At 37.1% G+C, this 18,477-nt stretch overlaps 1 protein-coding gene across 1 annotated transcript in view; it reads right to left on the reverse strand.

Moving 5' to 3' along the window:
* The window catches only part of retreg1 (reticulophagy regulator 1), a 102,626-nt gene that overhangs the window by 12,293 nt on the left and 71,856 nt on the right, over positions 1-18,477 (reverse strand). Inside the window, exons 4-6 of the mRNA XM_039754890.1 lie at positions 7,722-7,848; positions 4,820-4,904; positions 2,302-2,427 (exon numbers count right to left, since the gene is read on the reverse strand). Of these exons, the coding sequence (XP_039610824.1) occupies positions 2,302-2,427; positions 4,820-4,904; positions 7,722-7,848 (338 nt within the window). The remainder of the gene's footprint in view (positions 1-2,301; positions 2,428-4,819; positions 4,905-7,721; positions 7,849-18,477) is intronic.

Raw genomic sequence — 18,477 nt, forward strand, 5'->3', positions numbered from 1 at the left:
GCCGACTGGGAATCAAAAGGTCGTGAGTTCGATCCTGCACCACTCCGTTTTGAGAAGTAAACTGTTCTTAGTCTTACTATTTTAGAATAAAAGCATACATTTGATTTCAGTCTGTAACAGCCGGTATAATTTATGATACTTGTAAAGGTTAGCTTTGGTTGTTTTTTTAGTCAGTTTTATTATCTCAGCCGCGTTCACGAGCCCAAACACACCCCACCCCCACATCTGACACTGCTGTTTTCACATAGACGCGCTGTAACAGAGGTAAACTCAGCTCCCTTCTACATCGGAGCAAGAATTCATATACCATTGCTTGCATACTAAAGTGTCTGCATGCACTTTTTGTGGCATTACAGATATATTTTTTGAGCATGTCCGTGCCAAAAATATAACATTCAACATTTTGATGATCCAAATCATTTAAATACCAGTAATGGCACACTGCACAATAACGTGTAGTGAATACACTTAACTTGAGTTTTCGTAGTTTTCAGACTCTTTCTCTGTACATTTAGCAATCATTTGCTCAGAGGTTGATGCGCTTGTTGCTTCCTGAGCAGCTCTTCTTTTTTCTATCCTATCAGCCCGCTTCTTCTCTTCTTTCATCTGCATCTTTTTGCGTTAAAAGTCAGCGTTTGTGTTGCAATTACTTAGTACGCTTTTCTTAATTTTTCACTTAAGTTGACACTTAAGTGTTCAATCTGCCTCAAGAAAGATTTAAGATATGAAAAGGTAGGCGAAGTGACGGTGAAGGTGGTAGAGATGAGAACGGTGCTCGGATGCATGTGCCACACAGCCGTCCTGCTGGCAACTGCTGAGAGTTGATTCTCCAATAAAATAAAATAAAAATAAAAAGAGTAATAACCTTGGAGGTCAATCTTCACCCTGACAGCAGATAGTAGATGTTACGTAGTATATGTGTACTAAATTTCAGGTCAATAGTTCAAACGGTTTGCAAGCTACAGCTGATTTAAAATCCTGGACAGACAAACGGACAGCCACGGTACTGTATTATATATAAAGATGTACTGAATTTGTAATCATTTTCACAGTTTTCCATGACCTAACAATCCTGCAAGTTTTGAAACATTATCAGACATTTTTTCCCAGGGCTGCAATTTTAATGGCCAGAAGTGTACTTTATTTGTCAAAATGTCATATGAAATTCATAATAAATCTAATTCTACCAAGTTTGCACATTTTCATTCACATAGGTTTTGTGTTGTATAAGTATATTACATATACATTAAGATCTGGCATAACATAGAGATCATAACATATTTTAAAATAATATTTTTGTGTGTCCCTTAGGAGTGCTGTGTTTGTGTAATTAGCACTGTTGCCTTTGAGCCACGAGACACTGGAGTTTGCATTTTCGCTGGGTATCTCTATGGGGTTTCATGGAGGTATTCCAATTTTCCTACTACAACTAAGAGATGTGTTTACTATGGAGATTGGTAAATCTAAACTGGCTCAGTGTGAGCCAACGTGTAAGTTTGTGTGCTATGAACTAACAGATCTTGAACCAATAAGGAGACGGTGAAAACCACTATGCTACCATGCCATCCATTACATAAACACAGACAGCTTCTTTTTTAATAGCTAATATAAGTATTGGCATGGATGGTTTTTATCCTTCAGCAAATGTTCAGATGACGATTATGTATTGTTAATGTACGCATTTTCATGTGGCAAAAAATCAGCTGTTAAGATACTATGTAAAAGAAGCTTCATAAAGTAATTGGTCTAGAAATATGTTGTTCTAAAGTAAATATAATTCTGCTATGCCTTGGGTGCATTTGTGATAATAACAGGTGGCAAAGGATGGTGGTGGTGTTGCCTAACAGCTTCACAGTACTGAGCGTGAAGCTCATGTGTATTGCTGTAGCCTAACACCACAAAGCATCTAAATCTGCAGATTTGCAATGTGGTGAACTTGTGATGGTCAGCCACAAATCCGTCATATCTGCCTCAGGAACAGACTCCTTACAGCAGGAGTTAAGAGAAGAACTCCTTGTGTCGGCTGCACAGAGACACACACCCCTGGTCAGTGTCAGTCCTGTTTTTTCTGAGAACTCCAGATTTTCTCCGACTTCCCAAAGATGTGCATGTTAGGTTGCCTGGTGCTTTTTAAACAGAGCAACAGAAAAAGTAACAGAATAACAGAAAAATACAAAAGAGTAAAACTTGCACATCTGCCATAAGGCATTATTCTACAAACTGTATTTGTTTGTTTACATATCATGTAATGAATGTGACTTTGATTACATAGAAAAATATTTAAGCTTTTTAAAATTTCACCTTGTGTTTTTGATGACTTCTGGAAAATACCAAAATCCAATTTCTGTATAATTGGTTCCATTTTACTATGCAAGGCTCGAGAAAATTCTTGAGAAGATATGATTGGCCATAAAAAGGCACAGAGCACTGTTAAAAAAAACAAACACACACACATAAAGGCAAAGAATAGGAAATGAATGATACTCTTTTCAAGACCATTACTGGTTTGGTTTTTAATGAAGACACATTTTTCTGCTATATTATGAGATAATAAAAAGTGTCACAATGAAACATTTGCCATTTTGGGAGACTTGCTCCTGTAAAGTTGTACATCAATAACCTCAATGTTACTTACTTTTAGTGAAGCACAACAAATCATTTAACCAAAGTAAATTAAAAATGGTTTTAGTTTTTGACCCATGACTGATTAAAGCATATCTGGCAAACTTCCTCAGATTTACTGATAAAGATAAGCAGGTATGAGAAATCAATTGTTTAATGTTTACTTACAGTGTTTTTTCATATTTACTTTATGATTAAAAACAGACTTATTCTACCATGTTTCCCCGAAAATAAGACCTACTCTGAAAATAAGCCCTAGCATGATTTTCAGGCTGCTCTGTAATATACGCCCTACCCCAAATATAAACCCTAGTCAAGATCATCAGCTGAAAAGTAAGGCGCCTAAGGCCAGGTTTATACTTCACACGATGCAACGCGTGTGCCCGAAACATCCATTAAATTCCGAAGACACCTTGCCATAATATCTCTAAAAAGGATGTTTAATGATTACATCCATCAATTCGGGGATGTGCCTATTCCAGCAAGCATCGGCACAAGACAGAAACAAAATCCCTAAACGGGCCATCAGCTCATTGTAAAGTGAACACAAGCACACACATACACTAATGGCATTGTAGCTTCACCAAATCCCCAAACCTTAATGTCTTTGAATGGAAAACTGAGCTCACTGTGGAAACCAACCAGGGAAACATGCAAACTCCAGGCAGGGATCACAGGGGACGTGACTCCTTGCGAGACAGCAGCGCTACCACTCTGCCACGATGCCACCCCATACTGTATGTGTTAACTATTAAAAGTATTCATTATTTAAACAAAGTTAACGATTTAGGCCTATCTGTAAAATGTAACATACATATTTTAATGCATTTCATCATGAAAGTGATATCAAGTATAAATCTAAGAATTCTAAATGTGCAGAGAGCTGGAATATTATACATTTAATGTGTTCTGTGTGGCGATGCTGCTTGACGCTGCTGTCAGGTCAGGAGGGAGCCCCCGAAGTATGTAGCGAATTAACAACTGGGTCAGTTTTAAGATGGCATTTATGACGGTCTGCCTTAATGATAAAGTAAACTATGAGGTTAAAGTGGACATTTCAAGTTTAAAGCTGAAATTTCCACTTTAATAACAAAATAGACATTTTCATTATGTTCTTTTTTTTCTGTGGCTCAAATATGCCGCTATACATTCTGATTATATTGTGAAGGTGCAAAAAAAAAAAAAGACGGCACAGAAGATGGTATGTGAGACTTTTAATATATATATTGTGTCATTACTTTGGGGAATATGCCACACTTGAATATCAAAGCAACACGAATAAATTTGTATGTCGCCATTTTGCTTCACCATGTCAAACCATTCACAAAACATTGAAGCAAGCACATCGATCCTGGAGGATCCTAAAGGCGGCTGGAGTAGCAAGAAATTCAGGCTGGAATTCAGGGTTTGAATATGGAGAGTTATGACAATATTCCAGAAGAAGATGACATGACTGTATTTGGATAAATGTATATTGTTGTACGTGAATAAATATAAGATATCCCCTGAAAATAAGCCCTAGTGCATCTTTTGGAGCAAAAATGAATATAAGACCCTGTCTTATTTTCGGGGAAACACGGTAAGAAATGACTGACATTTACTCAATGTTTTCAAAAATTAGACTACTATTGTATAATAAGAGTTTTCTCAACTTCAATATTTATCTCTCTAGTGTCCAGCATAATGCAGTATTCCACATACAGTACCTAAATCAATATCAAAATGTAACACTTAATTATACTGGTAAATATAGTCAAGGAGCACTGGTTAAGTGTACACTGGCATGCACAGCTGTCCCCATGGTATGCTCTTATTCTGTTTTATCTTGAACATAGAGGATCATTGAACACCAGATACTGTACCTCCAAGGGTCTTTCAATTTTGTGAACAAAAACTGTACCAGAAATATTAAACCTTTATCACTGTTTCAGCCAGGGCAAAAACTTGTTCACTTCCATAAGCAATGATAATATACATTTACTTTAGTGTACAGTGGTGCACAATAATACTTTAGTGTACTTTACACTTGTACTTGTGGTGTACACTTACTCTTGTACTTTAGTATATCCATATCATAGTGTACAATACTGTATATGATCCAAAGTGGTCAGTGAGCTTCATTAAGCAATACTATCACATATGCGAATTCACATTCACATCAGGGACCTTTAAAAACACTGAAAAGATTGCTACTCACATGCAACATATGAAATGATGATGCCAGGAATGTAACGGCCAAGGATGGCACAAAATGTGCACAAGCTACAGACAAGTAGGCAAAACTGAAAGAGATGAATGAGAAAGCCAGTCAGAAAAAAGAGAGCTACAAACGTAAACATGCTACAACTAAGAACTTTACAACGACCAACGCCATTCAGAAATTAAACATATTTTGAGCATAAATTGGAATGGTGCATTGTTTACAAGGCCCCAGTTCAAAGCCAGAGACGTAAAGAAATTTAATCTTCTGTTTTTTGCAATAGTTTTGAGGATAAAATACTGTACTCATGGTAATAAAATAGTTTTAGTCTACCGGATATGTACAAAACACTCCAGAACACAAAAAAATGCATAATTAGGCCAAAAATATATAGTAATACATACAAAAACTGTTAATTTTTACAAAGGCACCACTTCATTCAATTGAGCCTAGAAGTCCCAATTTAGCATATCTTACCGAAAATGACATATTTACAAAAAACTATGAACACCTAAAATTTGATACAAATTCACTTAAATTAACGTCAGTCGTAAAAATGTACCATTTTTGGTCAAAATTTTTGTGATACACGGCCTGTCAACCATACGTACATATTTGAGAGAAGTGGAGTTGGCTCCCTTTTTTGCACAAAGACCACTTCTGATTCACAGCATGAATAATTGCTATATTTTGTAACTATCTACTATTGGAACTCATTGGCCGGAACAAATGAAAAATATATTTGTTGCAGTGTGGTGCTGTTAGAATAAAATAAGTCTATTAGGATTAGTTTAAACTTGGTAGATATACGTGCAAAGAACTCTGTGTTAATGGTGATTTGTGATGTACAGAATTGATATTTGCATGAGATATTCTTAAAATGTTTTAATCTTAAAGAGGGATTTTCCAATATATGTTGTAGTAAGGAGGAGAAGCAGAAAATATCAGCTTATCAGTATTCTATTTTTTTTTTTTGCAGGGAAAATTACACACAAACACTATAAATCTAAACCATCGTAAACAAAAATATTTCCAGAAAGAAATGTTTGTGAATCAACAGCTTCTCTCAACCATGAAGTGGAATACAACTTCAGCATTCCCTTTCCTGAACCTAGGAATGTTATTAAAAAGTTATGCAAAGATTTCTCATTTTGAATTACCAGCTCACATACTAATGACGCATTTTCTGCGAGTGTGGACAGCACACTTTCATGATTTAGCAGTACAAGGATTTATATTCAGTAGTAGAATCTCTCAAAGACACTCTAGTACTAAAGGTGCCTATTGTCAAATAACATGGAACCTCCAAAATGAAATGATCAAGTAGGTAAACATTTACCATCAAATTCATTTTCTTATAAATGTGTAAACTGTTTTGATACAGATACTTTTGATGGATAACAACAGTGTACTAAATTGATTATAAAAATAATCTTCACAATTTGTTATTTGTTCCTGTGAGAAGTCAGCATTTACTGTATACTGTATATGAATGCTGGGTACTGGGCAGGAGTCTGGCAAGATCATGCAGAATGACTATTCTCCTAAAAAAACAGATTAATGATTCTAAAGGGTATATGGTACACTATTCAGTCTGTTCTGCAAAAAGTGGGGAAATGTTGACCTCAGCTTTGAAGAGATGCAATGAACAGTTTGAATAAAGAACTGCCAACCCCAATAGACAGACACTCCTATCCTATCCTATCTGGTGTGGTTAGGTCAATTTCTGTGGCTAAGGTGACTGACGGTTAGACAATTTCTGTCAGAAAGCCTTTTAGTGTTGGGCCGAGCTCATTTAAACAGCTGAAAGCACAGAAAACTGTAAGTATTGTTATTGCTAACATGCCCCTCTAGTACTGCACGAAAGGTGGAGACGAAGATGATGGTCCCGTTTTACAATAGCGTAATACTCGTGTCTCACACTTCTCACACTTTCCTGTGTTGTTTTATTCTTTCATTTTGAAAGTAGATGTAATCATTTCACATATTTCTGGTGAGTGCCGTACATCTTTGATCACAAAAGACGGCACAATTTTCCATTGTGTTTCAGTGGAGTATAGTTTTGTAAGCTTTGCCATAGTTAGCAAAGACTCCTTCTTGGCTTACAGGCTATTTAACGTTTATGTCTACGAAATGAAGCGAGACCTAAAGACATGTGAGTATAACCTTAGGGATCTTTGTAACTTTAAAGAACACACTGTCAGATTTTGGGCTGGATCCTGTAGGATGTGTCATCAAATTGCTCCTGTTGCATACCTTTCTCCTTAAAATGGAGTGAATACTGCTAACAAATGAGTTTTTAACATTTTTCACACTGAAAGCACATGATCTTTACAACTGTCACGATGTCAAAATCTTGAAGGTCTTTAACAAAAGTTTCCTTTTCATTCATAAGAAAATATACTACTCTACAGCAGATGTTTATTTGCACCCTAAACTTATTACCTTTTTAAATAAAAATGTCTAAATATGTTAACTATAACATTTTTATAAGATTAATACCAGCAATTCCTTCTGTTCATTTACTTAATTTGTTGCATCACTGGGCACACTCACAAATATCCTTCTAATTTCCGATTAGTATAAATCCTCTGCACCTTGTGTTTTGACTTTAGTCCTCACCTGAAAACTCACATGAGCCCAGTGTATGACATAGCTAATTGAAACATTCGGAAATATTTTCCCTCCAGAACAACAACTAAATCTTATCAGTTATGTTATGTCCACACTGACAGTAGCAAAACACAATTTGCACTATAGCATATGACTCCATTAACAAGTTGTGCAAATATTTTTTTTTAATCCTGAAAGGATAAAATCTCTTATTTGACATTAACAAAGTAAATCAAATAGTATTAATGAAGAAAGGACAAGCAAGTATTTGTAAAAGATTTCTTACCTTGCCTGGATTTTGGTGTTTAAATGAAGACATTTCTTGGAAAAATAAACTGCAGCTTTTCCAGAACTCAGAAAGGATGTGCATTTCTCCTGATCTGCTCTCTTGTTTGGTATCAATAACTTCCCAGCTAGAAGGAAGGAAGAGGTCTTAGTTATTGACTTGCCATGTGTATCCATCCACTAGCCTAGTGTTTCTCAATGTTTCTGGTGTCACAACCCACTTTTTTTCATTTAAGTGTCTTCGTGACACACCATTCCTCCTTGGTGCATCAAGCGTGATCTACTGGGGGTCTGGGGGGTGTATTGAGATAATCGAGCACTACCCACCAACATCAGCCCGTGACACAAAAGTGGGTTACAACCCAGTGGTTGAGAAACACTCCTTTGTCCTGCTTTGGAATTCAAATTTAGCACAAAGAAAGGAGACGTGTGAGTTAATGACCCCCAATGTGTGTAGTACAGGTAGAATCGCGATGTTATACAAGGGCTCTTTCTTCTGGAATCATAAGGCAATTTAAGATGCTGTGGATAACCAGAACAACATTATTCCTGAAATATAATCCAGTGTCTTGTCTTTTTTATGCATGCCACTTTTTGTTTATATTTTTTCACTCAACAGCATTGTAAATACTATGCAAGTGGAGTGGTGGCTCCGAGGCTAAGGATCTGGGTGGGCTGGCACCCTGTCCAGGGTTTGTTTCCTGCCTTGCACCCTGTGTTCGCTGGGATTGGCTCCAGCAGACCCTGTAGTCAGGATACAGCGGGTTGGATAATGGATGGATGTTCAACAAGAAGAACCATAGGAAGTTCATGTCAGCAGCAAATGTTGTTTGTAAAAAGGTGCATGCTTGGTAAACCCCCCTATATCCCCTATAGGATCATTTTAAGATAGGACCTGTGAAGACTGTGCCTTCTTTTGTGTAAAAAATAATAATAATTAAATTATATATATATGTTCTCCAAGTATATCCTTTCTTTGTTATGTCTGTATTACCATAGGTAACCAACGTAACCCTTTCCTTCATTTGATCAATTTCATTTTTCATTGCCTGCCATCATGTTGCCATACAAATACAAATACCTTTGTTTTCAAAGTTCCACCAAATTTTCGTTTTTTTATTTTATAAAGGGATTTATAATGCATAATTCCATTGATTGACTCAAGAAGCAGAATTGGATTTGTTAAAAAAAGGGTCAGCACAATACTGAAGCAAAAACAAGGATCAGTGCTTAAGCATTATGTAAAAAGAATGCAATGTCTTACACCAGAAAGGAGTACTTTAACACAGACAATAAACACACAGCACAGAAGTGAAAAGCGCTTACAGAATATGGACATGCACATCAATGGATACTAAGTCTACTGAAGAAATAAAATATTTTTTCACAGCAAAGACAAGTTTTGAGGAGAACTGGTTTTCCATTTAGAAATCCACTCCCTCCTACTGTGGCCATTCTGTAGAGATAATACTGCTCAACACTAGGTGGCAGTGGCACGTGGCACTTTTGTAGGTCTGTGTTTTGGTTTAATGCAAGAAATCCATGATGTACTCTACGGTTTATTAACCTTATCATTGTTTTGCATTATGTGCACTTGATTAAGATATATTCTCTATCATCTATTCAATTGATATTTATAAATAACACATTTCTAGACATTGTTCACAATATGAAGAATCAGATCTTACAGTATATTGATGTACAGTATGTATTTTTTATACAAAAGTAATTTTTACATCAATATAAACATACCTGTTACACATAATATCTTTCTCATACATCTTAAATATGTGCATCATAGGTTAATTATTGATTCCTTTTTCTTAGGAGACCGTGTTACTTTAAAGTAGTGGCATCCTTTACAGTAACTCTGTGACAGGCAGTGCAGTTTCCTGTGCTGTGGTGTGCTGGGCCTGTTACATCACCAGAATCAACTAACTGATTAATGAGGTAGGCTCAGTTATGGGATATACCCTCAACCCGCAGCAAGTAGTAGCAGAGGAGAAAATGAATAATAATAATAATAATAATAATAATAATAATAATAATACACTTTATTTATATTTATCTCCTTTTCCATGCTCAAAAAGAGAAAAATGAGTGCCATTATGAACACTGCTACACATTCTATATATGACACACTAACATTGAGTACTTTCAGCCAATGAATTATAACAACAGAAGTGGGTCAAAAATGATTCTGGGCTCCTGCATACCTATGGCAATATGTTTTTATAATTCCTCACTGTGCCTCTCTTCTTATTACCCAAGTCAGAAATTTCTTATTTTTGTAACGTGTAAATCTAATATTTCCATATTTCTTGAGCTTCAATGATATTTTAATTTCCTCTTGGAACACATAAAGTATATTCAGTACTTAGTTACTTGTTTATTTTGACCTGTTTTCTTACATTTACCTACTTCTGATTGCTTACTTCCTTTCCCCCTTAGTATATACCTACATACATCCGTGCTTACTTATATATGTATTTGTGTATGTGCTTACTATGTTATCTGTCTGTCTATTCTAACTTTAGCTGCACTGGGTGTTCGCGAGTTCAGAAAAAAAACTTGTGAAAAGAAATAATATCATGAACTACAATATATACAATGTCCCAGTGCTTGAAGTGGAACCAAATTCCTGGCAGTGCTCTGTTACTTTTATATGATATACTAGTCAACCTTTGGGGGTTGACGTCAGAGGTCAGTGGTCAGAGTTCCACAATACACTAGCATTCCATCAAAGGTTGGTCCCCATGAAACATTGGCTGTCCGAATAAAAAAACATTCAATCCATTACAGGGGCTCAGTGCGGAACATACTGATAAACTAAGCAGAAATTGAAAGAGGTGCCATTGTCCAATGTCCGCTATGTTCTGTTCATGGGGAACTCTTTTAAATTTGCTAAAACATCCTGTTGCTCTTGGTTTGTGTTATACTCAGGGCTTGAGATGGGCAGGTACTCTGTACTGGCAATTCCCTGTTTCTGCTTTGCAAACTGGAGCCTAGCAGCACATTGCAGTTTGACCTTCAAGGAGACACACTAATTTTCTGCAATACTGCATGTATTTCACCACCAAGAGCCCCCCATCCCACGCCCCATTATTCAAAATATATGTATAGAAGCATTCCTGACAAACCAAGGGGAACAACATCGCCCCACTCCGTCAAATTAGTATCTATTATATATTGCATTGTGAGAAGTAAGATGAAGCTAACAGAATAGGGGTACCGTGTGTGCGTTACGTGTCCCTGCTGCCAATTTCCTACTTTTAGGATTAAAAAGGACTGTGCATAAAGTGTTTGTAGGCTTGTGCACTACTTTGATACCTGATATAGAGACCACAAAACAAAATGTTCTTGTCAGAGGTTTAAATTTCAATCACAAAGACGCATTCGACACAAACTTCCTTGGCTCCTTTGAACACATCATACAAACCGAAAAGATAAGGGAAGACAATGGACAAGCAATACATCCACCTACCCCCCTCCTTATTTGCAATATATTGCCTTGGGTTCCTGAAAGTCTAATCATGCTCCTTTGATGATTATTCCCGGTAGGAATCAAAAGCTTAGGAATAAAAAACTGTTTAAAGATACGTGATTCATTTTCTCTTTGTGGATTTCCAGCTACAAATATGCAAACCATATATATTGTGGAACAAGCCCCGGACACAAACAGACAAAGTTTTCTCACCCAGCACGTACATATTTATTTACAGTATTTATAAGTTTTTAGTTCGTGCACAACCCAGTGCTTCTGCACCGATCTCCAAAATTCCAGGCCTCTCTCTCCAGTACCTTTCTTCAGGCCACCTCCACTCCTCTCTCATAAGACTCCCGTCCACTTCCACCCGACTCCAGTCAGCGAATGATGGGAAGCAACCCATTTTATACAAGCCCAGATGGGCTCCAAGTGCTTCCCGACTCTCCTCCGTGGACACTCCCCTGTGTGGCAGAAGTGCCGGCTACGCACCTGGAAGCCCTCTGGGTGTCCCCAGTCTTAACCCCAGCACTTCCTGGTGTGGCGGAAGTGCTGAAGTCCAGGGTTCTCCAGGCACCGAGGTGCCCACTGATGGTGACCAGTGTAACCAGGGCGGTCGCCCCCTCGTGATCTGGAGGAGGCGCAAGTCCTCCTCCGGTCCTCCTGGGCGTCCCGGCTGGGTACCACCCCCAGCTGTGTGCCACAATATATATATATATATATATATATATATATATTTATTGTGGCAGACAGCCGGCTGCTCAACCCAGCCAGGATGCCCAAAGAGAAGAAGGATGGGGGAAGGCACCTACTTTGAGACACTGTCTCCCCCAAGACACCAGATGGAGAGTTCCCTGCAGTATAGCGGTGCTGCAGATACCCGCAGGCCACCATGGGATATGGAGTTTGGCTTCACAGCCCTGCTGGGTACTGTCAGGAGATGCTGCAGGGAGACAAGGGGATTTTTGCTCCCCGTATAGCCTGGAAGTGCTGGCAAGTCACGTGGGAGGAAGAACAGAAGCACTTCTGGGTCAAGGACTATAGAAAGGACTGTTTGTAACCCAGCAAGCAAGCCGGAATTGGGAGGTAGTTGACAGAGCTTGCTGGGAGGTGTGGAGGGGAAAATTGTATTGGTTTGTTATTGGTTTATTTGTGTATGGTGGCTGTGGTGCTTAAAAGGCACTTTGGAGAAAGAAGAATAATTAAAAGTTCTCCTTATTGCTTTTACCCTCTGTCTACATCTGTCTGTTGGGTTTCATGGGGCAAAAGTGCCCTCAAGCGTTCTTACAATATATATACTGATCATCCACAACATTAAAACCACTGACAGGTGAAGTGAATAACATTGATTATCTCGTTACAATGGCACGTATCAAGAGGTGTGATATATTAGGCAGTAAGTGAGCAGTCAGTTTTTGTAGGTAATGTGTTGGAAGCAGGAAAAATGGGCAAGCGTAACAATATAAGCAACTCTGACAAGGGCTAAATTATGATGGCTAGATGGACTGGGTCAGGGCATCTCCAAAACAGCAGGTCTTGTGGGATGTTCTCAGCATGCAGCGGTTACTACCTACCAAAAGTAATCCAAAGAAGGACAAGCAGTGAATTAGTGACAGGATCATGAGCACCCAAGACTCATTAATGTACAGTATGTGGGGAGCACAGGGTAGTCTGTCTGGTCCAGTTCCACAGAAGAGCTACTGTAACACAAATTGCTGAAAATAGCCAATTGCTGACCGTGAGAGAAAGGTATCAGAACACATAATGCATCACAGTCAACCCCTGTCCACCACCAAAAACACCTACAATTTGCATCTCAGTATCAGAACTAGACAATGGAGCAATGGAAGAAAATGTCCTGGACTGATGAAACATGTTTACTTTTAGATCATGTACACAGCTAGTTGTGTGTGCGTGATTTACCTGCAGAAGAAATTGCAGCAGGATGCACTATGGGAATAAGGCAAGCCTGCAGAGGCAGTGTGATGTTCTGGGCAAGGTTCTGTCAGGAGACCTTGGTTCCAGGCATTCATGTGGATGTTACTTTGACACAGGCCACATAACCTGAAGATTGTTGTTGACCATGTGCACCATTTATGGCAAAGGTATTTACTAACAGCAGTAGCATCTTTCATCAGCATAATGCATCGACACACTGCAAAAATTGTTTCGGACTGGTTTGAGGAACATGACAAAATTTCCCAGATTGCAATCCAATTGAGCATCTGTGGAATGTGCTGGAAAAACGTCCAATCCATGGATGTCCCACCTCACAGTATTTAAGACTTAAAGGATTTGATGCTAATGTGTTGGTGCCAAATACCACAGGACACCTTCAGATGCCATGTGGAGTCCATGCCTTAATGGGTCGGAGCTGCTTTGGTGGCACAAGTGGAACCTAGACTATACATTATTAGACAGTTGGTTTTAATGTTTTAGCTCTTTGGTGTATATACAGTATATTCAAGGGTGGGCAAAAGCAGGTTTACAGTTGTTCAAGTGGGAAAAGAACATGCAGGTTATGGTTATTACAGGTTATGATTACTTTATTAACCCAATAGCTTTATTAACTTTATTAACTCAAAAGAATGTCACACTAACACATACACATACAGACCAACAAACAAACAAAAGTGAACATTTATGGCATGGGGAAGCAAAGATTAGGTGCTCAAAAAATATAACCCACAATTACTAAACAATAAAAAAATAACCACAATTACAAGTTCACGTTCAGAGAATATGCAAACTCCACCCAATCAATTCATGCTCTAGTATTCAAATCAGTAATCTGGAGCTGCAAAGCAGCCACCGCATCACCACGGTATTAAAGCACAAACAGGAAAAAGATTGCAATTTTTTTCCTGGCAACTAAATCAACAAAATAAAAATATTATTAACTAAAATATACAAGAAGTGTGAAAGGAAAGCTAGGTCATGTCATTGGACTATATAACAGCAAAGAAGCCCATCTGAGATATATTAGCAGACCATCCCGATGGCAGCTGTCATTGTAATGTCTGGTCTAAAATAGATCTGATTTTCACCTCTTTGATAGGTCAGCAAGCTCTGCCATTTCTTCCACATATTAAGGGCTGTTCCAATTTGAATGTGCTGTGTTTAAACTTCCCACTAGTTAACATGTTTTTAATGTATGTGGAAATCTTCCACATATTTTACATGCAAGAGACAATCATTTTGAGGCTCAGAAGGTAGAAGATATAATTCATTCTTTCAATAGCTTCTTCATGGCTGAAATAATCATACTAAAAATAAAATGAATATTTATTCCAACAAAAACAAGTTGGTAAAAGATAAGAAACATTTAGTTTTCTGTCTCCTCAAATAATTACTAGACACAGACCTAAAATATACTTTGCAAGGTATTACAGAGTGAGCAGAGAACAGTGTAGTTTTTGAGACACTGAAAGTGTGAAATTATTATCTAAAACTCCATTTTCCCATGAAGGAATTTCCCTGATTTGGGAAATTAGGTAGGTGGCAGCTACTATCTAAATTTATGCATTATTATCTAAGTTTGCTATCTTACATTAAGTCAAAAATGTTTTGCATGTCACAGCAGATTAACTAGGATACCCTACTGTATCTGTGTGAGAACAGTAGCTTTTACTCTTGTGATCAAGAAGTGGATGGGTCAGCTGCATCACTCATTTGTGTCTTCAACTAGATCACCTTCTTATAGAAATTCACTACAAAAGACCCAATTTTCATATCATAGTACTATTTACCCCTTTAAAACAACATACAGTATAGTGTTTATAAATATGACATGCTCTTTAACACATAGTGGAAAAGGTCTGCAAATGTGAATACTGACTTTGACTCATGTGAGGTAAAACCAATCTATTATATAATAAAACAATAAGGCCTGTGTGTCTAGTCCCTCAGAGCAATCTGATTGGTCAGTTTAGCTTTGGTGATGTGATGAAAGAGGAAATGAGTCATTGAGAGATTCACCTTCAAAGATGGAAAGTACAAAACCAGACAGGTGACGAGAAAGGCACCTCGAAAATAATGCAAAGACTCGGAAGTGCTTAAGAGAGGGACTGCTGGTGAAGAGATATTCACACAGACACACAACTACAAAGGAAAGGCAATTAAAGTACCACATTTTTTAAAATTATTACATTACTGTCTGAAACGTGTCTAGTAATATGTAATGAGTTTGAATAATGCATGGTGAAGTCTATTATGTAATAAAATACCAACGTCTGTGTGTCTGTCCGGTCTCTCAGAGTAATCTGATTGGACAGTTTGGCTTTGGTGACGTGATCAAAAGAGGAAGTGCAAGTGTAAGACACATGAGGAAGAGTACAGACATAGAAGGCACACACAGAGTTGCTTACAAAGATGGGAACCGTAAAACTGGGCAGAACAGAGTCTGAGGAGCAGGCTTTACAGGAACATACTTGAGAGAGGGAGTGCAGTTCAAGAGAGCTACAGACACACAAAGATACAGAGGAAAGGTGTGCATAGGGCAAGAGATATGAAATATTTGGAAAAATCTATTATTATTCTTCAACAGATCATGTGGCTATTAATATATAATGATGCAATAATATTCAGTAACTGAATTAATATTTGCCTTAATAACCATAAATTGTACATAATCGCAGGTTGAATCCTGAAATTGCATCACCAACAAGGTATTATCCATTTCCACTGAATTTGGTACAAATGCTGACACCGATATGCAAAATAAACTATTAATTACAAAAGGCTCAGAGGACAAGATTTGAAAAGCTTACTGCTATATCTGTAAGTAGTATGTTTACCAATAAATAACTACATAAGGTAAAGAGCTAACCACAGTACACACATAATTCTGAATGCTCCATTACAGAATATAAACTTCATCTTGACTGAAAGGCAAAAAACAAATAGTACAGATGATTTTTCATGGCAAATCAAATTACAGACACAGATGCACAGAAATCTATGTTACTAAGTCTAGTGGGAACTAAACCGACAGATTAAACAAGATGCTGGGTCAATTTGGAATCTCTAAAATATAAATCATTTACAGAATTAATCACCTTTTTGAGTGTAGTGAAAAGTCAAGCAAGATGACACATTTTATTGGCTAACTAAAGAAAAAAAAAAAAAAAGAAACCCTTCAATCACATTTCAATTAAAGAGTTTAACTGCAGAGTTAGAACATTTGGGGAGCCAACTATTTTGTACAATATTGAGAAGGTTAGCAAGCAAATAAAATAAGGATACATAAGACAAAGTAAAAGTTATGGGACTGACTAGTTTGTGGGAACCAAAATGTCTGTATTCAGTAGAGAGAAACCAACTACTATTGAAAAGTTACAAATAAAAGGATAAGTGTCGGTGTATCTGTCTGGTTGCTATTTCTCTGTCATTCTAACAGAAGGTGCATCACCAACATTTGTATTAATAAAATGTTTTGTATTTGTCATTACAGCAGATGGCGCACCATAAACATTAACATTTCTTTTTATGAATCCTATACCATATAGCATATAACAGACATATGCATTGCATTTGTCATTCCAACACATCATAAACATTTGTAGTAATGTATTTTATTACTACAAATGTTTGTGATGCAACATCTGATAGAAAGGCAAATACAATGCATTTTATTACTACATGCTTTGCATGGATATTGAAAAAAAAATATATGCCTATGAAAGCAAGCATATAAGTAAAGTATGTTTTCCTCAAACATGAGGAAGAAATAAAAATGTCTCCTGTTTAAGTTTATATTGACATGGAAATAGGGTCCATATTTTTTCTTACACTATGCAAAGTTTTATAGTCACAAAAGTGTAGAATTGGTGAACAATTCTAAATGAACAGCTCCAGTTGTATAAGAAATAATTACTGATAATTCAGTGTGACTATGTAAAAAGTAATTCTAGATTAAGTTTTTAACTTAGAATAGCACTGTGTTCCTGGGATACAAAATTTGTTTCCAAATTTGTAATTGGGCAAAAGTTCACAAAACAGGATATACTGTATAACCAGATTTCATTAAATAAGTAGCATGAGACTAAATAATCATCTGGTTCTCTTTACTTACAATATCTTAACTTCTGGAATTTTTTTCCAGCTGTTCAGTATTTGAAAGAACTGTTAAAGAACTTCACACAACATTTTCCTCACATAGCTGTTTTCCTTGAAGACATCCTTTAGGCAGAACAAAATGTTCAGTAGTATTTTTAGACACTAGCAGCAGCACTCTAGAGATCAGTGACCACTGTCTAAGACAGGGATGCACATTCAGGGAAAATTTCCTAGATGACAAAATCAACAACAGGATTGCATCAAATCAAAACAGAAGAAATGTGCCTCCACCATATGAACAAACTAAAAGAACACCCAGAACTTTTGAACAATTGCAACTTTTGTTTTTGTCCTAAGCTTCAGTTTGAGCTCCAGTGCTACATGGGACTGGTACATAGTGGCAGTGAGGTTAAGAACAGAAAAACCCTTGGCACAGTCAAAACAAATCAGAAAGTTGGCAGATTTATTCACTTCTGCAAGGGATCTTAATTCATTTAGCTATGAATAACATTATTTCCACAGACTGTGTGATGGAAGTGAAACAACCCCAGATTTTATATCTTGTTCTTCAATTCCAGCAGAAGGAAATTAGTCTTGACTGGGAAAGGTGAGACTACCAGGAACTGAGTGAGTGCAGAAATTCCACAAGTACCTTCTTGGAAGAAACTGTAGAATGTTAATAGAACACAGATTTAGTTTCACTTTTTTAATACAACAAATAAAGTACCAGTAATATCTTCACGAATTTAGAGGTGTGTTGTGGTGATTGAAATGTACAAAATGAACACAAAGTAAGAAAATACACTGAAAAATATTGCGGGAATGCACGTCACTTTAGTACTGAACTACTGCTGTAAAAATGATTTAGGAATGCACTTCATTCTAGTATTGTACTCTTGTCATTAACACTAACTAATGTGAGGAAACAGCTAAGCTACTCTGCTGACAAACTCTTGTAACATACAAAATTTGCACCAAGTATACAAATGTATAAATGTTCAAGTAAAAAATGGATAGTAGCTGCTATTCAGATGGCACACAGCGATAGACGAATCTGATTTAAAGAGCCCACTGTAACTTTGTGTGCCGAGTGCATTCCAAGAGTAATTATGCGTAATTCAGGTCATGCAAGATTTTTTTAAATAATGACTAGCACAGACGCCCACATCAAGTAGGCCATTCCTTTCAATGACTCTTATCAAATTATCTGCATTAT

Source organism: Polypterus senegalus, chromosome 5 (genome assembly GCF_016835505.1).
Source record: "Polypterus senegalus isolate Bchr_013 chromosome 5, ASM1683550v1, whole genome shotgun sequence".
Lineage (NCBI taxonomy): Eukaryota > Metazoa > Chordata > Cladistia > Polypteriformes > Polypteridae > Polypterus > Polypterus senegalus.